At 45.6% G+C, this 19,486-nt stretch overlaps 3 protein-coding genes across 3 annotated transcripts in view; 2 read left to right on the top strand and 1 right to left on the bottom strand.

Moving 5' to 3' along the window:
• The window catches only part of LOC135920296 (uncharacterized), a 197,492-nt gene that overhangs the window by 15,883 nt on the left and 162,123 nt on the right, over positions 1-19,486 (bottom strand). The gene's annotated exons all lie outside the window — the stretch shown is intronic.
• LOC135920301 (uncharacterized) lies at positions 4,409-8,335 on the top strand. The gene is made up of 9 exons (XM_065454512.2): positions 4,409-4,428; positions 4,512-4,566; positions 5,368-5,688; positions 6,117-6,413; positions 6,713-6,835; positions 6,933-7,081; positions 7,246-7,423; positions 7,621-7,907; positions 8,075-8,335. Exons 2-9 carry the CDS (start codon positions 4,515-4,517, stop codon positions 8,240-8,242), a joined length of 1,575 nt encoding a protein of 524 aa, XP_065310584.1. The 5' UTR covers positions 4,409-4,428; positions 4,512-4,514; the 3' UTR covers positions 8,243-8,335.
• LOC135920295 (protein arginine N-methyltransferase 3-like) overlaps positions 16,749-19,486 on the top strand; it is a 38,501-nt gene continuing 35,763 nt past the window's right edge. The window contains exon 1 of the mRNA XM_065454498.2: positions 16,749-17,048. Coding sequence (XP_065310570.1) covers positions 16,815-17,048 — 234 coding nt within the window. The 5' untranslated portion in view covers positions 16,749-16,814. The remainder of the gene's footprint in view (positions 17,049-19,486) is intronic.

Below are 19,486 nucleotides of genomic sequence, written 5' to 3'. Positions count from 1 at the left end.
CAATATAGTCCCCCGTGTGATATCGATGGACTACAGTTACGGCCCATAAGATCAATTTTGGACATTATTTTGCTCTACATCACTCACATCATTAATCTATGCATTGCAAATGCTGTCTTTCTTTATGCAAATCAAATCGCCCGCCGTTCTGTTCTTTTCAAGAAGGGTGATAGGAACCAGTTAGGCAATTACCGCTCAATATCAATACTTCCAATATTGTCAAAGGTATCAGAAAAAGCTTTTGACAAACAGAGTGCAGAATTTGAATCTAAAGATCAAATGCTCAGCAAATCAAAATATGGGTTTTGAAAGCACATTTCAACAGAATTCGCACCCTTAGAACAGAAGGAATATATACTGAAGCAGTTTGAACAGAACAGGACAGTGTAAGGTATTCTTATTGATATTACGAAGGCGTTTGAGCTTATAAATCATCAATTAATTATTCGGAAGGTTGTACTCTGCGGTTTCCGCGGGCACGCAGCATCGATAATCAAATCGTATATAAAATATCGCCGACAGGCTTTTAGTGTCAGAAACTCATCCTGTTCCTTGCGATGTTCCGCAAGGAAGTATACTCGGTCCTTTTCTTTTCAAACTTTATATTAACGACATCATCAATGTACTTCCCCTCGCAATATTTATTATATACGAAGATGATACGAGCATATTCTAAGCTGGTGAAAATGCCAAGGGCTTAATAGATACAGCAAACTGCATGCTCAAACACCTATACAAATGGACACAAAAAATGCATCGCAAAGTAATGTGGAGAAAACAAAAGCACCTATTTTTCTGACCAGGAATAAACAAGTTACTTTGACAAGACAAGTATACTTTACATGGAAATAGCACCACAGTTCAAATTATCCTAGGCATTGTGTTTAACCAGTGGATGTCCTGGGACGATCATGTAGCCAACGTGACTGCTAAATTGTCGCAAATGATTGGTCTACTCTGTCGTAACAGTGAAATCTTACCTTCGTGCGCTTTGCTGTTAGTTTATTACTCTTTATTTCATTCTCGCTCTAACTATTGTAGCCTTATCTGGTAAAGTACAACACAGGAAAATCTGAAATAATTACCTGCATTTCATAAAGAAAACAATGCGGATTGTCAAGAAATTACCATGGTTACATCGCACAAGAGAAATATTTTTAGAATACAAAATTATTCCAGTAACAAAACATCTATGACTATCACCTCAGTCAAACACTTAAACAGGAATATCTAAATAAAACATGTTTTATTCAACATCTTTCAGACCTGAAAAGGCGAAACAAGAAAACAAGAGTGGGAAATTAAGACATTCCGGACAACATATGGTCTACAAACGTTAGAACACTGGCTTCCAAGACTTCATTATGACTTATTGAGACAGGATATAACACCCCAATGTGTCACATTGCAGAAACTCTTAGCTTTCTTTCTGAGACTTTTCTTGGTTATTTCTTTATGGGACGAAAGCCCAATCACTTTGCAGACTTATGGTGTTACTCGACATTATTGCTGTTTTCTGTCAAAGTGTCTTTGCCATGTCATTGCATTGCGTAAATTATTAGAATACTTTATTTCCTTTGCCATGTGTGTATGGTTTTATTCTTTTTAAAACATGTGCAAAGTGCAGTGCAGTGCAGGGCCGCGAGTAGTGCTTCTTTTCTGGGTATTTTCTTTTTAGCTCACTTTTTTACCTCAAAATAGTGTAAACTTTTCCCTTCAAGAACCACTTCTGTCTCACTTTGTACGCTGCTGCCAAAGGGGAGGGGAGGGCGTTGCTCTGTAAAGCTGCTGAAAGCCAACTTTTACTTCGGTCCCCCTGCATCATCACGTATGACGTGGTGGTCAAATAAACATTATTATTATTATTATTATTATTATTATTATTATTATTATTATTATTATTATTATTATTATTATTATTATTATTGCATTTATCAACACATGTGTTTACCCAGATAGCAACCAATCCCGGAGCTGACAGCAACTCCGAGAAATCCTGGGGCCAAAGAATGCTTAAGAAATGTAAAACTCCTGATGCGCCACGAGATTGCCAACCGCCTCGTTGAAAAAAAAAAAAGAAAATAGACGTGCTTGAAAGCATGTTTATTTAATAAACACGTGTTACGACACCACTTTACTCTTCCACGTGGTTTTATCTTCCACCAGTCTCAAGGAAACCATAAACCGACTTTCGTCGGGTTCATTCTTAACGGAGTGATCATCATTTATTTCCTCCACAAGGGCCCTACATAAGGGCATCGTTGTATTTGAAGAGTTGCTGCTTTTTAGTAAAAAAGCGTCGAGGCCCGCATTTTGATCTACTCAAATTCTGGATGATGGACGCATAAGGTTGGGACAAAGCGTCCTGTCGTATCATTGACAAAAGTTTAATGTTGGGAAAACCCAAGAAAAACGTCGTAGCCGTGTTTCTTTAAATGCGGCGACAAAAGTGAGCGTCGTCATGTTTATTCTATTAAACATTAACTTCGGAGCTTTTACCTACGAAACAAGGACATCATTATGAAATTCGCCGTAGTAGGGGATTACGAATTGATTTTGACCACCTGGGGTTGTTTAACGTGCACCAAAACGCACGGTTCTTGAGCGTTCTTGTATTTCGCCCCCATCGAAATGCGGCTGCCACGGCCGGGATTTGAGCCCGCGCCGTCGGTGTTTATTTTATTTAAAGCTGCGATATTTGTCAGCTTACCACCACTGCGCTCTCAAGCGTCTAGCTGCCGGGTGCTAAACCCTTAGGCCTTGGCTTGCGGGCATGCAGCGATTTGTGCATTAGTGTCGGAAGTGACGTGAGCGCCAACAGAGACGGCTCAGCAAAGAAGGTACGACAGGAGCAGTATGGAAATTTGATTGCGTACTTGCAAGCAGGAAGCAAGCAAAACCAAATAATGCAGCAAGAACTGCAATTTACTTGTACGGAACGCATATTTTTTTCATGCGTTTACATTTGTTACAGGTGCATTTTACTTGTGAGTAAAAAATGAAATTTCACTCGTGAGACAGCGCTGAAGCCGTCTTTTGTTTCTTCTGAAATTATTTCCCCGCTTCATATATATGAAATATTTTATTGTAAAATCACAGAAATGATATAAAGAGGCATCGGAACTGGTAGTTTATAATCCAGTAAAGAATACACCTAAAGAAATAATACGTGAGAAAAAGAGTGCGCGAAAGCACATCCTTTGAGAAACGCTCAAAGATACGGAAGTGGAAAAAAAAAATGCGGATCCGACGCACTATGGGAATCGATGTAAGCGAAGCTTTCTTTTCTGTTGCCTTGATTGACTGTAATTAGCGAATTATGAGGCACGCCGTAGTGGGACACTCCACATTAATTTTGACGCCCGGTGTTTTTCTGCATGTACTAGTATTTTTTGTATTTCCCTTCTGTCGAAACATGGATGCCGCGGTAAGGATTGTGACCCGCGACCTACAGCAATGCCACAGACGCAAAGTTACCACGGCGAGAACAGAAATGATGATTTTTTTTACGACCTTCACTTCGCTTTATTTCGAACATGCAGTTGACGTAGTGACGAAGGTAGGCATTTTAATGCGGCCCTGCTTCCGCACAACCTGCCTAAGTTGTTCGCTTGACAAATTTGCCTGGTAATTATTTTACAGAAATACCACGCACGTACAAGCACGTGCGGCACCGAACTTTGAAATTAAGAGTGTCCCGTTTGCACACGAGCGTTGCCATGTCTATGGAAGCAGGGTTTCCTGGCCTTAGCACTCGGGTTTATTGGTATGGGCTGCAATTTCTCCAGTGCTTTGGAATGTGTCATGGATAATTACAGGATGTCGACGGGCAGGGAGCTCCGGAGGGCATTGTGCACATTCGACGCGGATACAAAGGTCCAAACGAGCTCATCGCGTTGCGTCCTCCTCTCTCTCTCTCTCGCCCCAGTCATGTAGCATTCCGGTCACGCTCTGTCTGACCCCCGACGGGGTGTGCCAGACAGCATCAGGAGCGGCAGGGAAAGTCGAAGGAAAAGGCGAAGAAAACTTTGCTTTAAAAGTGCTATGGAAAGCAAACCAGTGACGAATCCATTCGTTCCCGATAGCAGGAGCTGATAGAAAAAAAAGGCGAGGAGGGGTATAGGTTGAGATGAGGAGGTACTTGCCTCGTCTCCCCCAGAAAATAGAGAGAGGAGAGGTTAGCGGGAGGCGGGGACATGAAGGGAGGGCTGGCGCTCCTTTTGTCCCCTCTCCAAACACGTGCCTCGGGTCCTAGCCAATGAAAATGCACGTTTCAGTGCGCCAGGCCTCCTTTCTCACTAGAGAAAGAAAAAACTCGCGCGGAGGATCACGGGAATGATCACCACGTGACAGCGGGAAGGTCTTCAAACATCGGAGCGCATCCGACTCAGTCTGCAGGCAGCTTGCATCGAGGTCGCGCACTCTCTAGTAAGCACGAGCTTTATACGTGTTAGTTGCTGCTGGGTTCCGGGTTGAAATTTGTTGTAAATCCATATGCCTTTTTTTTGCAGGTCATGCAGCCTGTCCTAGTCACATTCCATGCCATCTTGGTGGCCTTCGCTCTGGGTAAGTTAAGCTATGGTGCTTTCGCTACAAGTTATTCTCACCTACGTGGAGAAATGTGTGCAAGGAGAGGCTCGGTCTGGCGTTCTTTGTGCTTCCACGTAACCAATGAATGTTCATAGCCACTGTCTATCCTGCCAACTGTGCTGTACGAGCCGAGCAAATTACGCACGCCTCGTACACAGCATTCCGCATGCCGCCGACACATTGTCTACGCGATCGAAAATCGGCAATAGCCAGTATATTTTTTTGGAAGAAATAAGAGCCCACGAACCGTTCATGCAACAGGAATCGCAAAGAGTTCGATTTGTTCTTTTTTTGTTACCAAATGTCGGACAAACTCGTCGGCTATATCGTAAAGAGCGCCAACATTTGCAGACCTAGGTGTTCCGGCAATCTGCACCACTCTGGTGTTCGTCTGCATAACGAAATTACTTCAGCGTAGACCCCACGCTAAAGATGACGTGAACCGTTTGCAAATGCTGCGCATGCGCTAGATGTTTTATCTTTCAACTAGAAACTGCAGGCAGTTCATCATCGGTATGAACCAATTACTCTGGGAGGGCTCGCAAATGTTCGTCGCTGTCCTTGTGTCCGTTTTCCTTAGTCCATTGTTTTCAAGTTGAGCAGTTCAAGACGCGTCCTTACTCCGCTATAGCCTCGCGAAAGCATTCCACCTTGGGTAGAAATGTAGTCGTGTGGGTAAAGAATAGAAGTAGCCTTTCTATTGAAAATCGCCATTGTTTGCTTCAAGGGAAATGCAGATCCTCCGCGTAGCTTAGTCTTTCACTTCTGTTTCCGCAGGCGCGATGGCCAGCAACGTGCCGCCCAAGGCGCAGCAGGTGCTGGCTTCCATGATGCCGATGGCGCCGCACAAGCATCATGCGGGACCCAAGCCGCAGGAGGTGGCCACGAGCGCCCTTGGCGGTGGCTTGATGCCCGACTGGGCGCGCCCGTCGTCGCTCTTGCAGACCATCGTGGACCGCGTCCGGGGCAACAGCAAGCCCTGCGTGGGCGCTGGAGGAATGGAGACGGGCACGTGCATGCTGCACTTCAACTGCATCAACGGCGGCGGCGTCGTCGTCACGTCCGGCGACTGCTTCCAGGCCACCGTCTGTTGCAAGGGTGAGCGCTAAGCCTACCTCATCGATAATCAAACATGGCGGACCTCATGATTGGGGCGAACTCCTGATATATTCTTTCTCAGAGATGTGAGAGCACGATCCGCCATTTTGCACTTAGTGATGCTTTTAAAGGAGTGCGGTGTGGGGGATGTTGAGCGGATTTTCGCTTGAGATGCCGTTAGCACACCACGTTTTCACATATTGTGATAATGTGGTATGGCGTTGCTAAGTTCTGGGTACAATTTGGTGATGATCGATTGATTCAGTTAATTGTATATTTGGTCTGCTGGTGCACGAATCACAATTCCATAGGTGCGTGTCTTAGCATACGCGGATCCATAAGACCATCCCGAATCATTACCGCAACTAAACGAACATTGCAGTATAGCTACTGTCTCAGCCAACACTAAACCCGTGTTTCTCTTGCAGTTCCCGAGCAGGTGAACAGCGCTGTGTCGTGTGGCGGCTCTATCACGAACAACATGACGTCGTTCCGAAACCCGGACTTTCCCGCTGACTACCGCCGTGGAGGCATGTGCAGCGCCGAGGTCACCTTCGGCCGCGAGGTGTGCCAGCTGCGGCTAGACTTCGTGCAGTTCTCTCTGGCGCCGCCCCGCGCCACCGGACCTCGGGCTGGCCTCTGCGACGACGATGTGTTCACCGTCGCCACGGGCCTGGGAAGCACCACGTACCCAGCCCTCTGCGGACAGAACGCCGGACAGCACAGTAAGCAAGCCCGTCAATATTTCCCAATAAGGGCAATACGCCAAAATAGCGGGATTGCACATGCGCAGTATGCATGCGGGCAGGGGTGTGCACGCTTAATGCACAATAGGTATGCGCGATAAGTTCCCGGGAATAAGGCGTTTAGATATTTCTTTCCGAAAGTTATGGCGCCTGATGTATAGTGCAGACAAAGCAGTAGTAAGTTGTGACATATAAGCAAAAGCGGGGAGCATTGCTACCAATAGTGACGCTGTGTATTACTTGAATGTGTTCAACAACATGCCCTGTTCTCTGCGTAGTGTACGTCGACGTCTCCGAGGCAACGCGCGCTGTCCTTAGCTTCAGCCTCGGCAGTGAGGTGCCGATGGGACGCAAGTGGCACATCCGAGTCTCCTTTGTTCACTGCCTCTCACCAGTCAAAGGTAGGTTGGAAGTGCACGCTTAGATTGGCGCCGGAGCACGATCTGCATTTATCCGTACGGTTCTGATGACGTTAACCTGCTTACTTGGAATTCCCAGCACCCGACTCGTGCCTGCAATACTTCACGGCCCCCTCGGGAGAGTTCAGCAGCTTCAACTACCAGCCGAGTGCCCTGAAGCAGCAGCTGATCGCTGACCACAAGTACACCGTCTGCTTCAGAAAACAGCTAGGCTTCTGCCAAATCACCGTAAGACGTGCTTACATTTTAATACATGCAGTATGTGTTGGATCATCACATATCGTTGTACAGTTGTGCTGTTCCACGTCTGCGCTCTCCGTACTAATCACTTAGCGCTACTCAGTCTTTATAACGAGTAAATGATTCATCGTCTGTCGTCTTGTGTGGTGCAGTACAGCCCGAGCGAGCCGACTTCCTTCCAAATGGGCGCCGGCACTGAGCCTCTGACCGGAGCTAGAAGTTGTGAGGACGCATACATATTTGTGCCCAGCGGCGCAAACAGGGCTTTCACAGAAGACGTGACCTCTGACCGATTCTGCGGACAGGGATTCCCGGGAGGAACCATCAGCTGTGAGTACACATGTCCGCACTAAATGTACGCAAGACTTGCAGCTGAATGGTGTCCTTCTTCGGAGGTCACCGTTCTGTACCGGTTCTTGTTCATTGCCTCTGGTATATACTAGGCACATGAGTTTCAATATGCACATATATGTTTTCTTTTGTCCAGCGGCATGTACAATGTTAATGACGCCATTCTCCTTTTACAGCCGAGGTTCTGCCGTTTACGGTTTCCGTGGTGACGTCGCGTCCCCGTGGCACCACCAGCGGCGTCGGCGCCGGCTTCGCCACTCGCGCTTTCGACGGTGGCGTGAGCGTCAGCCACGACGGCCGCCATGGAGTGCCCCCCCACCACCAGATGATGGTGTCCCACCCTGCGCTGACCATGCACCAGCAGATGCAACACCATTTGGCAGCCCTCAAGCCCGCCGGAGCTCAAGTCGGCTTCGTCAAGGACTCCTTCTCGGTCATCAAACACGTGCCGCACAACCTACAGGTACGCTGAAGCGTCTTCTATTTTAGCGCGTTTTTGGTATTGAGTGCGAAGTTATCAGAACGTAGCGCAGCCGTCGGTACGCTTGAACTATCTCAAGCTTTCTGCTAATATCTGCATTACGTTCGGTGCACTTGCTCGACCGTAACCATGACTTTGTTCGCTTCCAGAACAAGCCTCTCCATCCACACATGTCTCTCATCACGGTCGTCGAACGGCCCGACCTGGCCTCCGGTTCCGGAGTGAAGGAACCGCCGCAGCCAGTAGAAGCACTCGAAGACTCGAACCTTCACGTTGGTGGCTTCCGTGTTCGTTACCTCATGAACCACTGCAGCTGAACTGTCTCGTCGTATCGGCCTCACTAGTGATGGCTCAGCCAGGACCTTGTGCAATATCAACTTTTGGACAAGCGTGTGTAAATACGTTCTGTAAATAAATTTGTACATACTGTATCCTCTTGAATGGACTTTGTCGTGATCTGCAACTGAATAGCTCAACTATTCGTTGAACCTGAATATGCTCAACGCCAGGCGACCGCTGGGGTTGAGTACCTCAGGATCGCCGAGACCTTGACACTGCGCGATAATTTAACGGATGGAGACGTTTAGCGAGAAAAGGGACGCCTTATATAGATAACACGCCAAGAGTAAACTGTAACAATCTCCGAGTCAATGAATCTGATTCGAAGCGAATCAATACCATACTATGCACACAGTGAAGTTGTAAGGCAGGGTGGCTTATGGTGGTTAGCGGCACTTGAACACATCGAACCCATCGCGCTTACAGTATATATAGATAGGAGACCGTTCGAACATATAACGGCACCTGTAATAACATAGCCACGTAGTAACGGCGGAACGTAGTGGAACGGCGGGCCAGGCTCCCGACCCACACCAGCAATCTGCGCAATTCCTTTTTCTTGACCATGCAGATACACTTTTGACGGACTACCGATTTCATGCTCAAAATTCAAGTGCGCTATAGCCTAGTTTCAATGGCTCTCTCGATAAACCTTGGCCGACATTTGGAACGGACATTGAACACTTCCATCTAATCGCTACAACGGCGTAAAGTGAAGAAGCTTGGCCGTTTTGAAAAGTAGGGTTGTGCAAACATACACAAAGCTCTGGCAGGCCCAATTCCCGGGGGAAGTATCAAGACCTAGAGAAGGGCAAAACATTTCGAGCGGAGTGAGAGAGAGATAGAGAGAACCAGACGAGCGTCCGGTTTGCTACCCTACACTGGGGGTGAGGGGAGGGCGAATAGAAAAAAGAGGAAGTGATGACTGTGTGCAGTGAAGCACCATGACATTAAAGTGGAGTTCCATAGGTGGGGATCTGCGTTCACATCTGGGACGTGGTTGCGCGAATAGGAGGCTGCGGGTGGGAGAGTTTGCAAGCACTGGATTAAGAGCATCCAGTACTTGCACTTCGCGCTGACGCAGATACGCAACTTGCTGAAAAGCACACGAAACCAAAGCATCACAACCACTTGCTGGTCTTCTCCGGACAATTTATCGGGAATCGGCGCTGTGGACTCCACCGCGGTGCGCAGTTTTCTTTGTGACTGTGGCTCCGGCTTCTTATTCCAGGTATAGCCACCCGAGGTAGAAAGCTGGACAATGGGTATACCTCACTGCTGAAGGTGGCCTCGGAGTATATAAAAAGCGATAAAAAGACGCAAAGGTGGTGGCGGTAAACATGTATTACTTGAGCCTTTTTACAACACTACTTGTGAGGGGGGGGGGAGGCTCAGGAGCGCTTGGGGTGGCCGGGAGTTTGTGGCCCTCGGCAACCTTCAGAGCGCAGTCCACCAGCCGTGTTTGGTCGGCTGGGTTGGAGCTAGACATCGTGGTCTCCCATCCATCGACGTCGGTAAGCTGCCACTCGGAGGATGGCTGGAGCTCGGTGCACATGAACATTGTGTGATGCAAGTTGGCTCTAGGCGCGCCGCAGAGCATGCATTCCTGTCTATATAGGCCTGGATGAACCAGGGCGAGAAAAGCTGGAGAGATGAAGGTTTGTGCCTGTAGCTGGCGTCAGGTCGTTTGCTAGAATTTCTTAAAGGATTTACATGGGGGAGGATATCTCAACCGCTTTTCACGGTAGTGGAGGGTGATCTGGAAGGTTCCGATAACCCATTTTTCTGCTAGTGCGTATGCACCTTTGCTTCACTTTTAAAACAAGGAACACCAAAGAGTTCCGCAGAATCGACGGGGACTCAAAAGGTAACCGTATATCGTTGATTAATAATTATGGCGGGTCTTTGTATTGTGCTCTATTTAATGAAATGTTCGTCAGGCCATTTTCTGCAAGTGTGTCACGGATTTTCCAGAATTTAGTTTGCCTATTTATCCGCCTATAGTCCAAGTGTAAATTGACTCGCTTGCTGTGTTGCACTTAATCAAGAACTTAGGGACTTCATCGTCACGTGGACCTGGATAATATCAATTTGACGTTATTAAAAAAACACTGAAATGTCCTGTTTCATTATATTCACTTTTTTCGCAATCTCTAGCCTGTGGCCACTTAGTCAGCGATAGGAAGGTGGGCAAGGTTGCGTCATTGTTTAATTCCAATCTTCGCTCAATTACATACCTTTCACTAACTAGTGTTCGGTAAGCTATTAGAATACATAATCTATAACATCTAATTATTTTTTCTAAGCCAACTCATTCTTCACGCCAGGTCTGCACGGTTTCCAAACATAATTTTATTGTGAAGTGCATTTAACTTGCTTTCTAATGATCGCTCTTGACAATGTATATCTCATAGAGTGCATATTTCTTGATTTTTCCAGTGTTTGACCTTGTCTGTCACACTCTGCTTTGTTTTAAACGTCAACACTAGCATATTAGATTGGACTGAAAATTTATTGCTAACAGAGCACAAAACGTGACGCCTAACCGTGATTATTCTCCTAGTTCAGTTAACTCCGACGTTCCACAGGGTCCGTTCTCCGGCTCCTTCCCTTTTTTAAAGTATATGAGCGATGTGCGTAATGTTCAGTCATCCATTAGGTTATATGCCGGTGATTGCGTAATTTAACGCGTAGTAACGCAGAAATGTTTTTTTCTGAGATAACCCCTGGACCAATTTTCATGAAATTTGTTCTACTTGAGAGAGAAAGTTAAGTTCTAGTGAATGTTGGAAGCAGGATTTTAATTTAAGGCCTGGAGTGCGTTACAAAAACTGGTAAGTTAAATAAAAATACAGAAGTGCGATGTTTAGAAATCTGTAACTGTGCACAAAAAACACAGATTTCACACTTATGCAAAGTGCATCCGTTAGAGAGCATCGAAAGCGGAAAAGTTTGGTGTATTCATTTACAGCTTACGTGAATTTGTTACAGCTTTTACAAGGGCTTTTCAAAAGTTTTACTCACATATTACTTTTAAATTTGAGGCCTGTGTATAATACATGGAGTTTGTACGCTATAGATGTATTATTAAGTTTAGTTAACAAAATTGTGATACCATTTTTATCTCTGTAGCCGAGCTGCAGAGTTCTAAACTTGAAATTCTGGTTTCTTGAAAGCTTGCGATCTTCAACAATTGTTGTAAAAAAATTTGCAGTTGAAACGAAAATCTGCTTCCTACAGTCACTAGATTTTAATTTCTACCTTTAGATGCTACAAACCTCTTCAAATTCGGTGTAGTGATTTCCGAGAACTATTTTTCCGTTCCCATGTATTTAGATGGGAACCACCAAGCTAAATATACCTTTCAATACCAAAAAAAAAAAAAACGTAAGTCAATGAGAATTTCTCCGAAAGACCCTCCTTTTTATAACATTTGTGGTTCTGTGCTAGATGAAGTAACTTCATATATACATGTACAAGTACACATAACCGTTAAAATGTTTTGCAAGCAAAATAACAATTATGTAATAAATAATGCTAACAGAATTTTATGTGACTGACATCGCAACTTTTCAAGAGCACCATCATCACTAAAACTAACACTGTATAAAACATTTGTAGGCTCTAAGTAGGAATATGCATGTGCGGTGTGGAATACAAGTCACGAGTACCTTATTAATCAAATTGAATATGTGCACGACATATGCACTTTATTTTATGTCATTATTTTAGTCTTTGAAGTTGTCATCTATGAAAGCATTCTTACAACTTCCTAACCGTGTCTTGCGCAGGAAGATGTCCCGTTTATCGTTATTTTATTAAATCTTTCATAATGAGGACTGAGTGATGAACTACTACTAAGTGAACCATCGTTTCGTCACGTGCAGACCACAGCCAGAAAGTAGCGTTCCTTTTCGTAAAACTAACTTGTTTGTTCTTTCCTTTTCACTCGTTCATCCCGAAGACAGCGACTGATTGGAACCACCTGCAACTTCAACGTCATTAATATTTCTGTTTGCAAGCTACCATTGATGATTACTGTACGCTGTAACTTCATCATGTAACTATGTACCTTCAATGGGAGTACGGTAGCGCGATTAAAAGACGGGACAAAAGAAGACACATAGGGACACACACAGCGCTAGACAGCGCTGTGTGTGTCCCTATGTGTCTTCTTTTGTCCTGTCTTTTAATCGCGCTACCGTACTCCCCTTGAAGATGCATTACCAACAAAGCCACATTGCAACCCTCGGTTACTATGTACTTCAGATATTTCTTCACCACTCCCTTGTGGAATGCCTTCGGGCATTGAAGGTATTGAAATATATAAATAAATTGGATATAAAAAATTTAGCACGAAGTTTATACAAGAAGACACGGTGCTGCAGAAGTCTGCAAGCACTGCATAACAATAATGTTGCGAGGTACCGATAAGATCTTGACAGGGTGAGGTAGGTCTTCACCCCAAAGGTTCAGGAGACGAAGGCGGGAATCGTGATGATGAAAAGTAGACAGAATGTATTCGCTTAAGTAGTACATGGTTGTGACAATCGGTAGAGAGGTCCCCAAAAGAAAGGTTCATTCACTTCTCGTGGTCTTGTGGTATATAGTCGAAGTCTCCTTGGGGCTGCGCCCATGGAGGTGTCAGTGCCGCGCGTTGAGCGCAGTCTTGGGTCACCTTGTGAAGTTGGGATGTCGATGGCCTCCTCCTATTCGTGTCCTACCTGCTGATCGCCCTGAGCTACCCGTGTCAGCTCAGGGCGTGGCAGGATCCATAGCGGTGACGCTTTCTCGGGGATGAGAGCGATTATCTCGATTCGGGAAATCGAGCTGAAACGTTTCCCACACTTTTCCAATTCCAGGCCGATCATAACAATATATAGAAAATTAAGGAGCTATTCCATTCTGTGAAGATGGATGGCCGGCAGCCAGCGTCCGAGCGCAAATAAACTCGACCCCACTCCGCAATGCCGGCACGCCTAGGGACAAACGCCTACAACACGCGCTAGGTGATGGTGGTAACAACTTTATTTCGTCAACAGAAAGGATTTGGTTGACTTTGATGGGCTTCCAGGGTGCGTGAGGTGGCCGTCCGATCAGTTCCTCTAGTGCCACCTGTTATGGTCGTGAGGCCCTGTCTGTCGGCGACTTCCAAAGCCCAGATGACGGCCTGCAGTTGAACCGCCGGGTCCGAGCTGGACACCGCATCCTCCCGCTCTTGCTCGTTCGAGGGTTGCCATTCTCTTTTCGGTTTTAGATTGTCGCAGACGAATAAAATGTGTTTTAAATCTGCCTTTGTGACCCCGCAGAGCCTACATTCGGGGGTGTAGACTCCTGGGCAGGCCTTGGAGTATATATAGGGGTTGGGGACGGTGTTAGTTGGTAGCTTCCGCCAGGCCACTTGTTGGTGTTTATTAAAGCTTTTGTCCGGCGGCGGGAGCGTCCTTGTGTTGTTTCTGTAATACACAACACGCAATAAGAAACCTCCTCCGTAGTGCCTAGGCAGAGTCATATATTGGAGGAGCAAAAGACCCCACATTTTCTCTCTCGCGCCTGCTCGTACTCGAGCCTGCGCACAAACGTCTGGCGACTCCTCAAATGAACGTCTCGTGCTTGGTGCCGCACGCAACGTGTTCTGCGACGATCGCTAGGAGATGGCGCCAGAGTACCGCGCGTCGTCTGTTCACTTCTTTATCTTTCTTCGGTCACGGCTTTTCATCGGCTAACCAATGTTAAACGTTATCCCTCGACGCACGACGCGCCTGCTTGTGTCAGAAGTTTCTCGAATGTTATCGGCAGTTTTATCGGTTGGCTGTTTTCAAAAATCGAAGCCTTTTTGTAATCTGTATGCGCGACGCGAATTTGGCTGTGCTTTTTCAAATCCTAGCGGGCACCTTCGATTACTCTGGAGCCTTTGACGAGTCATGTATAGAAGTCGACGCGCTTGACCCGCAGATCAGGTTTTCAACAATCGCCGTCTCTGCTCGCCGCTATCGCTGGGCTTCAGTACTTGTTTTGCAACGCTTCGCTCCGTTTGCAATTAACGTACTGCACGAGACAGATTGTCCGCGCAAGCCAATAAATCGCGAAATGAAAACACGTATAGAGCTGCACTGAAATTGCGCATTGAGGAGTATCGTAATCGTCGGTGATTTTTTTCCACGACCTTCTCTATTTAGCTTGACCCGCAAATGCTAAGGCTGCTAAGCACGAGGTCACGGGATCGAATTCCGGCCACGGCGGCCGTGTTTCAATGGGGGCTAAATGCGAGAACACCCGTGTACTTAGATTTAGGTGCACGTTAAAGACCCTCAGGTGATCAACATTTTCGAAGCCCCCCCACTACGGCGTGCCTCATAATCAGATCGTGGCTTTGGCACGTAAAACCATGCACATAGCTTGATTTTTTTTTTTACAGCGAAGCTGTTAAGGGCTATTTTCCCCACTATTGTGACTGCGTGTAGAAAAACACCCTGAAGGCAGTGCGATGCCGGGCCGACCCGCGGCGGAGGTGCAGTTCGCTTTTAAGGGGCCCACATACACAGGTTCGGTGGTCATCCTTCTTCACACGGTGGAAACTTTGGCACCGATTTTTTTATTTAGCTTGCGTATATAGCGTAATGCCTGTGTTTGTAATGGGAAAAACAGTGAGACGCGTGCACAAGAAGTACGGGAGCTCGAGTTATGAAAAAAAAATATATATATAGGGAGAGAGAGGGTAATTACAAGTGCTGCGCTCATCCAGCCAGAACTATCAGGTAAATAAGCTGAATTGAAATCCAGTTCACTTTTTCCCTTCGTCCACGTGTGCATGTCTCACTGGCTTCCTGCTCGTTCACAACTACGTACCAACTCGCCCAGAAAACAGAAAATATTGTGTTGTGTTACGGCTTGAACACAAGAACGCTTGACCGCTTGTGCTCAATATAAGTTATGAGAGAACATCCACAGTGAAGTTCGATGACGTAACCTAGATCTGGATTCACTATATAAATATCAAGCGTTTCCGGATGCTGAATGTATGATTTGCAGGTTTCTCGAGAAAACCAGCTTGGTAATTTTGTATCAAAATGGAAGAGCTCTTAATAAAGTATTGCGAATAAAATAAGGTCTCCAATGGCGTGAGGGCCTTTTTGAATCTACTTGGAGCAGATGTAAAATGCGAACTGCAGTTCCTAACCATGTTCACAGCCATGCGCTACCCCCCCTCCCCCCCCCCCACCCCTCACGAGTGATAGACCAGTAAATGAAGGCGGTGGTCGCGCCTTAGTCACAAGTTGCTGGTAGAAGGTGATAAGGTCTTCGCAAAAGGTGGATGAAAAGTCTTGCTCAGCAACCAGTCGATAACTAGTGGTGAATATAACGCAGTCACATCACATGAGAGAACATTAATTTACACAGCAAAGAAGCCCGATTGGCATAGCGTCCCGCCAGTTGATTTTCTCGAAGTCTGTGTGAAGAAATGGATTGCAGAAATTTTTCTTCGCCAATAACACACATTTGTGAACTAACATACATCTTAAAGAGGTTTCTGTTTTTGTATAAGTAATTAATATTATTGATAATAAAACGAGTATGGTCTCTCATCTCGGTTTGATTATTCTTGTTGATATTCGTTGTTATTCTGCTTCTTCACACGCTTTCGATTATTTTTCATGTTATTCAATAATTCGCATTACCAATAACTTGTGTATCCAATTTCCTGTTATGGATAACCAACTTGCCTAATTAATATTCTTATTGTTCACATGACCGCACTTCTTTGCTGTTTTTGTACAATAACCAATGCGTGCACTTTCACGTTTCCTGGGTGACACGGGGCTGGACTCACGCCTGTGATACCAGTTGTGTAATGTGTCCTTCACATCGTTCCTCCCATTATCATCCCCCATTGTGACCCTTTTTCTTCCCCTCTTCCCCTTCCCTTACGTAGAGTAGCAGGCCAGATTCTCCATTATCCGGCCGACCTCTCTACATTTTCCAATAATTAAAATACCTCTCTCTCTTGTACAATAACCCTATTTATGTAATCATAGGAGGTCCCCCAAGCAGTTTTTTCAAAACTCTGGGTCCTTCTGCTTTAATACTACTGCCATGTAACTCCAACATGACTGTTGCAATAAACGACTTGACTTGATCAAATTTCTACCGTGAAACTACAAATAAGAATAATGTCACGCGTATTCCGCGGCCGCCTATGCTGGGAACGCAGCTCTTTTGCCTCTAGCAATATGGCCGCTGCAGCTTTGCTTGCTTATGGATAACTTGCTCTTGTAGGCGGCAGCAGGCATAGAGCTGCACGCAAACTCTATTAATTCTTGTTTTCGCATATTATATTGAAGATTTGTTCATATGATCTACCACATAGAAAAAGCCGCCGCTAGAATGCAGGTTTGGACACCACTTATTCGAACATATTGTCATTTAGTGACGTCAATAGCATACGGCTTCAGGCTGTCTTTGGCTTGGCTATGAGAGTCTGTTTACAGTTATCGCGAACGAGCGGTGAGCGGTCTGCTGGCGCACGTGGGTTTACTTGTACACTCGATCATGTGTAGTACGATGTCCGATGACGAAAACGATGCGGCGTGGGACAGCGCGGAGGAATTGGAGACCGAGCGCGAAGACAGCGCGTGTCTATTCTGCGGCGAAGTGCGTGCTTCACCAGAGCTCGTGTACGAGCACTGCGCGCATGACCACACGTTCTCCATCAACCATGTGGTTGAACGCTTGCAGCTGGACTGCTTCGGGTACATCAAGATGGTCAACTACGTCCGTAAACACGTGCGTAAACTTGGGCCCTCAACGCGATGCACGGATCACGGGCCTGCACCAATCGCGGCTGTTGAAGCTTGCAATTCTGAAAAATCGCTCAGCGCGAAATTCTTTTCATGTCAGTTTATCGCAACATCACAGTGCTGTGTTCTGTTAATCTGGAAACACGCGAAGCAGCGATGAGCGATGAAGGACGGCAAAGAAAAAGACGTGCGGACACACTCAATCTTCAGCATAAAACTATTTTTTTATGCGCATGGCATAACGCACGCACGGACAGAATGCAGCAGATAAGTGAACAGGCTATAATGCAAAAAAAAAAAAAAAAACCCGACGCATTAGTTATCAGAGTGCACGATTGCAAATGCTACTACTGTGGCTCCGGTGTTTTGCTGTGGAACACGAGGTCTGGGTTCGATTCCCAGACCTCCACAACGGGGTTTCTCACAGCCCCTTGAATGAATGGGTAACTTTAAACCTAGTCAATCAAACGTCTGCGCTGTAGTGTCTGTTTTTATGGTAACTCGTGTTCATCTCACTACCTACGTGAGTGTACATTAGCTTCTGCCATATGAGAGCATCATGTTCTGTACCATTGAAGCACTGAAGGATGACTTCATCAAATGAGCACTGCAGCTCCTGTGCTGTTTAATGCAGATCTATAACTACAGCCATACATATATGACGATCTCCAAGTAAGAAACAAGGAGCTCTCAAACCAAAACAACCTCTTTCAATACTTAGCACATAAAGCCAACAGACAATGAAGCCAAAGAAAGCATCAGGGAAATTAGCTCCTTGTACCCCACTTTCAGTGCTGAATTCCATAACCGCACACTTCAAGCAAATTGGTCGATCTTCCAACAAAAAATCACCGGCCTTGCTACTAACCACATTCCAGTTATCTCAGTACCGACTAACAGCAATAAACCTTGCTTCACAAAAAAATTATGAACTTTAGGAAACAGGAAAAAACGATTTTTTCGGTTGGCAAATCAAACCAATTGTGCTGTGGCCTGGGACAAATATTACGAGGCAGAGAAAGTTTATCTCTCAGCTATACACCACGAAAAACACTCCTTTTTCCATGACACGTTGCCTCGTGTACTAAGTACTAAACCCCAGAAATTCTGGCAATTTCTAAACCCAAACCACCGGATGCTATCACTATCGCCGACCGTAACGATAGTAATCCTTGAAGAGTGTGCCGATGCATTTAACCACGCGTTTTCATCAGTATTCGCCACTGAACCTGATGCTCTGTTGCCTATACCACCTTCACCTGTGCAATCTGTTATGTCACCCATCGTATTCACTGACCATGGCATAACGACAATAATTCAAAAGCTAAAACTCTCATTGTCATCAGGGGCGGATGGCATCAACTCTAAACTGCTAGAAAATACTAAACTCATCTGCGCATCATACTATAGATTAATCTTCTCACAGTCTTTATCCTTCTGTAGCATCCCTGTCACATGAAAGAAAGGGCAGGTTGTTCCAATCTACAAATCAGGTATAAAAACTCACCTCTTAACTGCAGACCGATTTCCCTAACCAGCGTACCCTACAAGATAATGGAGTACGTCATTTTCACCCAAATTGTGCACTTTGTTGACACTAACAACTTCTTTCACCCATCCCAACATGGTTCCCGTAAGGGTCTTGTGCGAAACGCAACTTGCTATGTTCGTCCGCGGCTTGCACATTAATCTCGATGCTGACACCCATAGCAATGCCATTTTTCTGAATTATGCCAAAGCATTTGATAAATTACCTCACCAACACCTAATACTCAAGTTCTCCCAGCTGAACCTGCACCCTGACATCTTAAATTGGGTTATTGAATTTCTCATTAACCGATCACAGGCAGTGCATGCCAATAATCACACCTCCGCGCTCCTCCCTGTAACATCTGGCATCCCACAAGGTAGCGTTCTAGATCCCCTAATTTTTCTTATTTATATTAACGACCTTCCTCTTAACGTTTCCTCTCAAATCTGTATGTTTGCTGACGATTGTGTCATCTACTGCATAATTACTAATGACTCTGACCACAGTATTTTACAAAATGACCTTAACAAAGTGCAAGACTGGTGCAACGACTTGTTAATGACCATTAACCCCAATAAATGCAAAGTAATGTGCTTCACTCACTGCCATCAGCCCTTATACTCTCCGTGTAATATTACTAATAATACCTTAGAAAAAGTGGACACATTTAAATACCTTGGCGTCACCCTTTCATACGACTTAGACTGGTCTGCTCATGTAACGCGCATTACTGTCTCTGCTAACCAAACACTGGGATTCCTAAAATGCCATCTGCGTCAACACGTCAAACTACTAATATTCAAGAGGCTCGCACGTCCGAAAATTGAATATGCATCCCCCATCTGGTCACCACATGAAACTTACCTTATCAATGCACTTGAAAGAATTCAGAA

This window comes from Dermacentor albipictus, chromosome 10, assembly GCF_038994185.2.
Source record: "Dermacentor albipictus isolate Rhodes 1998 colony chromosome 10, USDA_Dalb.pri_finalv2, whole genome shotgun sequence".
Lineage (NCBI taxonomy): Eukaryota > Metazoa > Arthropoda > Arachnida > Ixodida > Ixodidae > Dermacentor > Dermacentor albipictus.
Note: the sequence above shows the minus strand (reverse complement) of the source record. Positions and strands in the feature narration are given on the sequence as shown.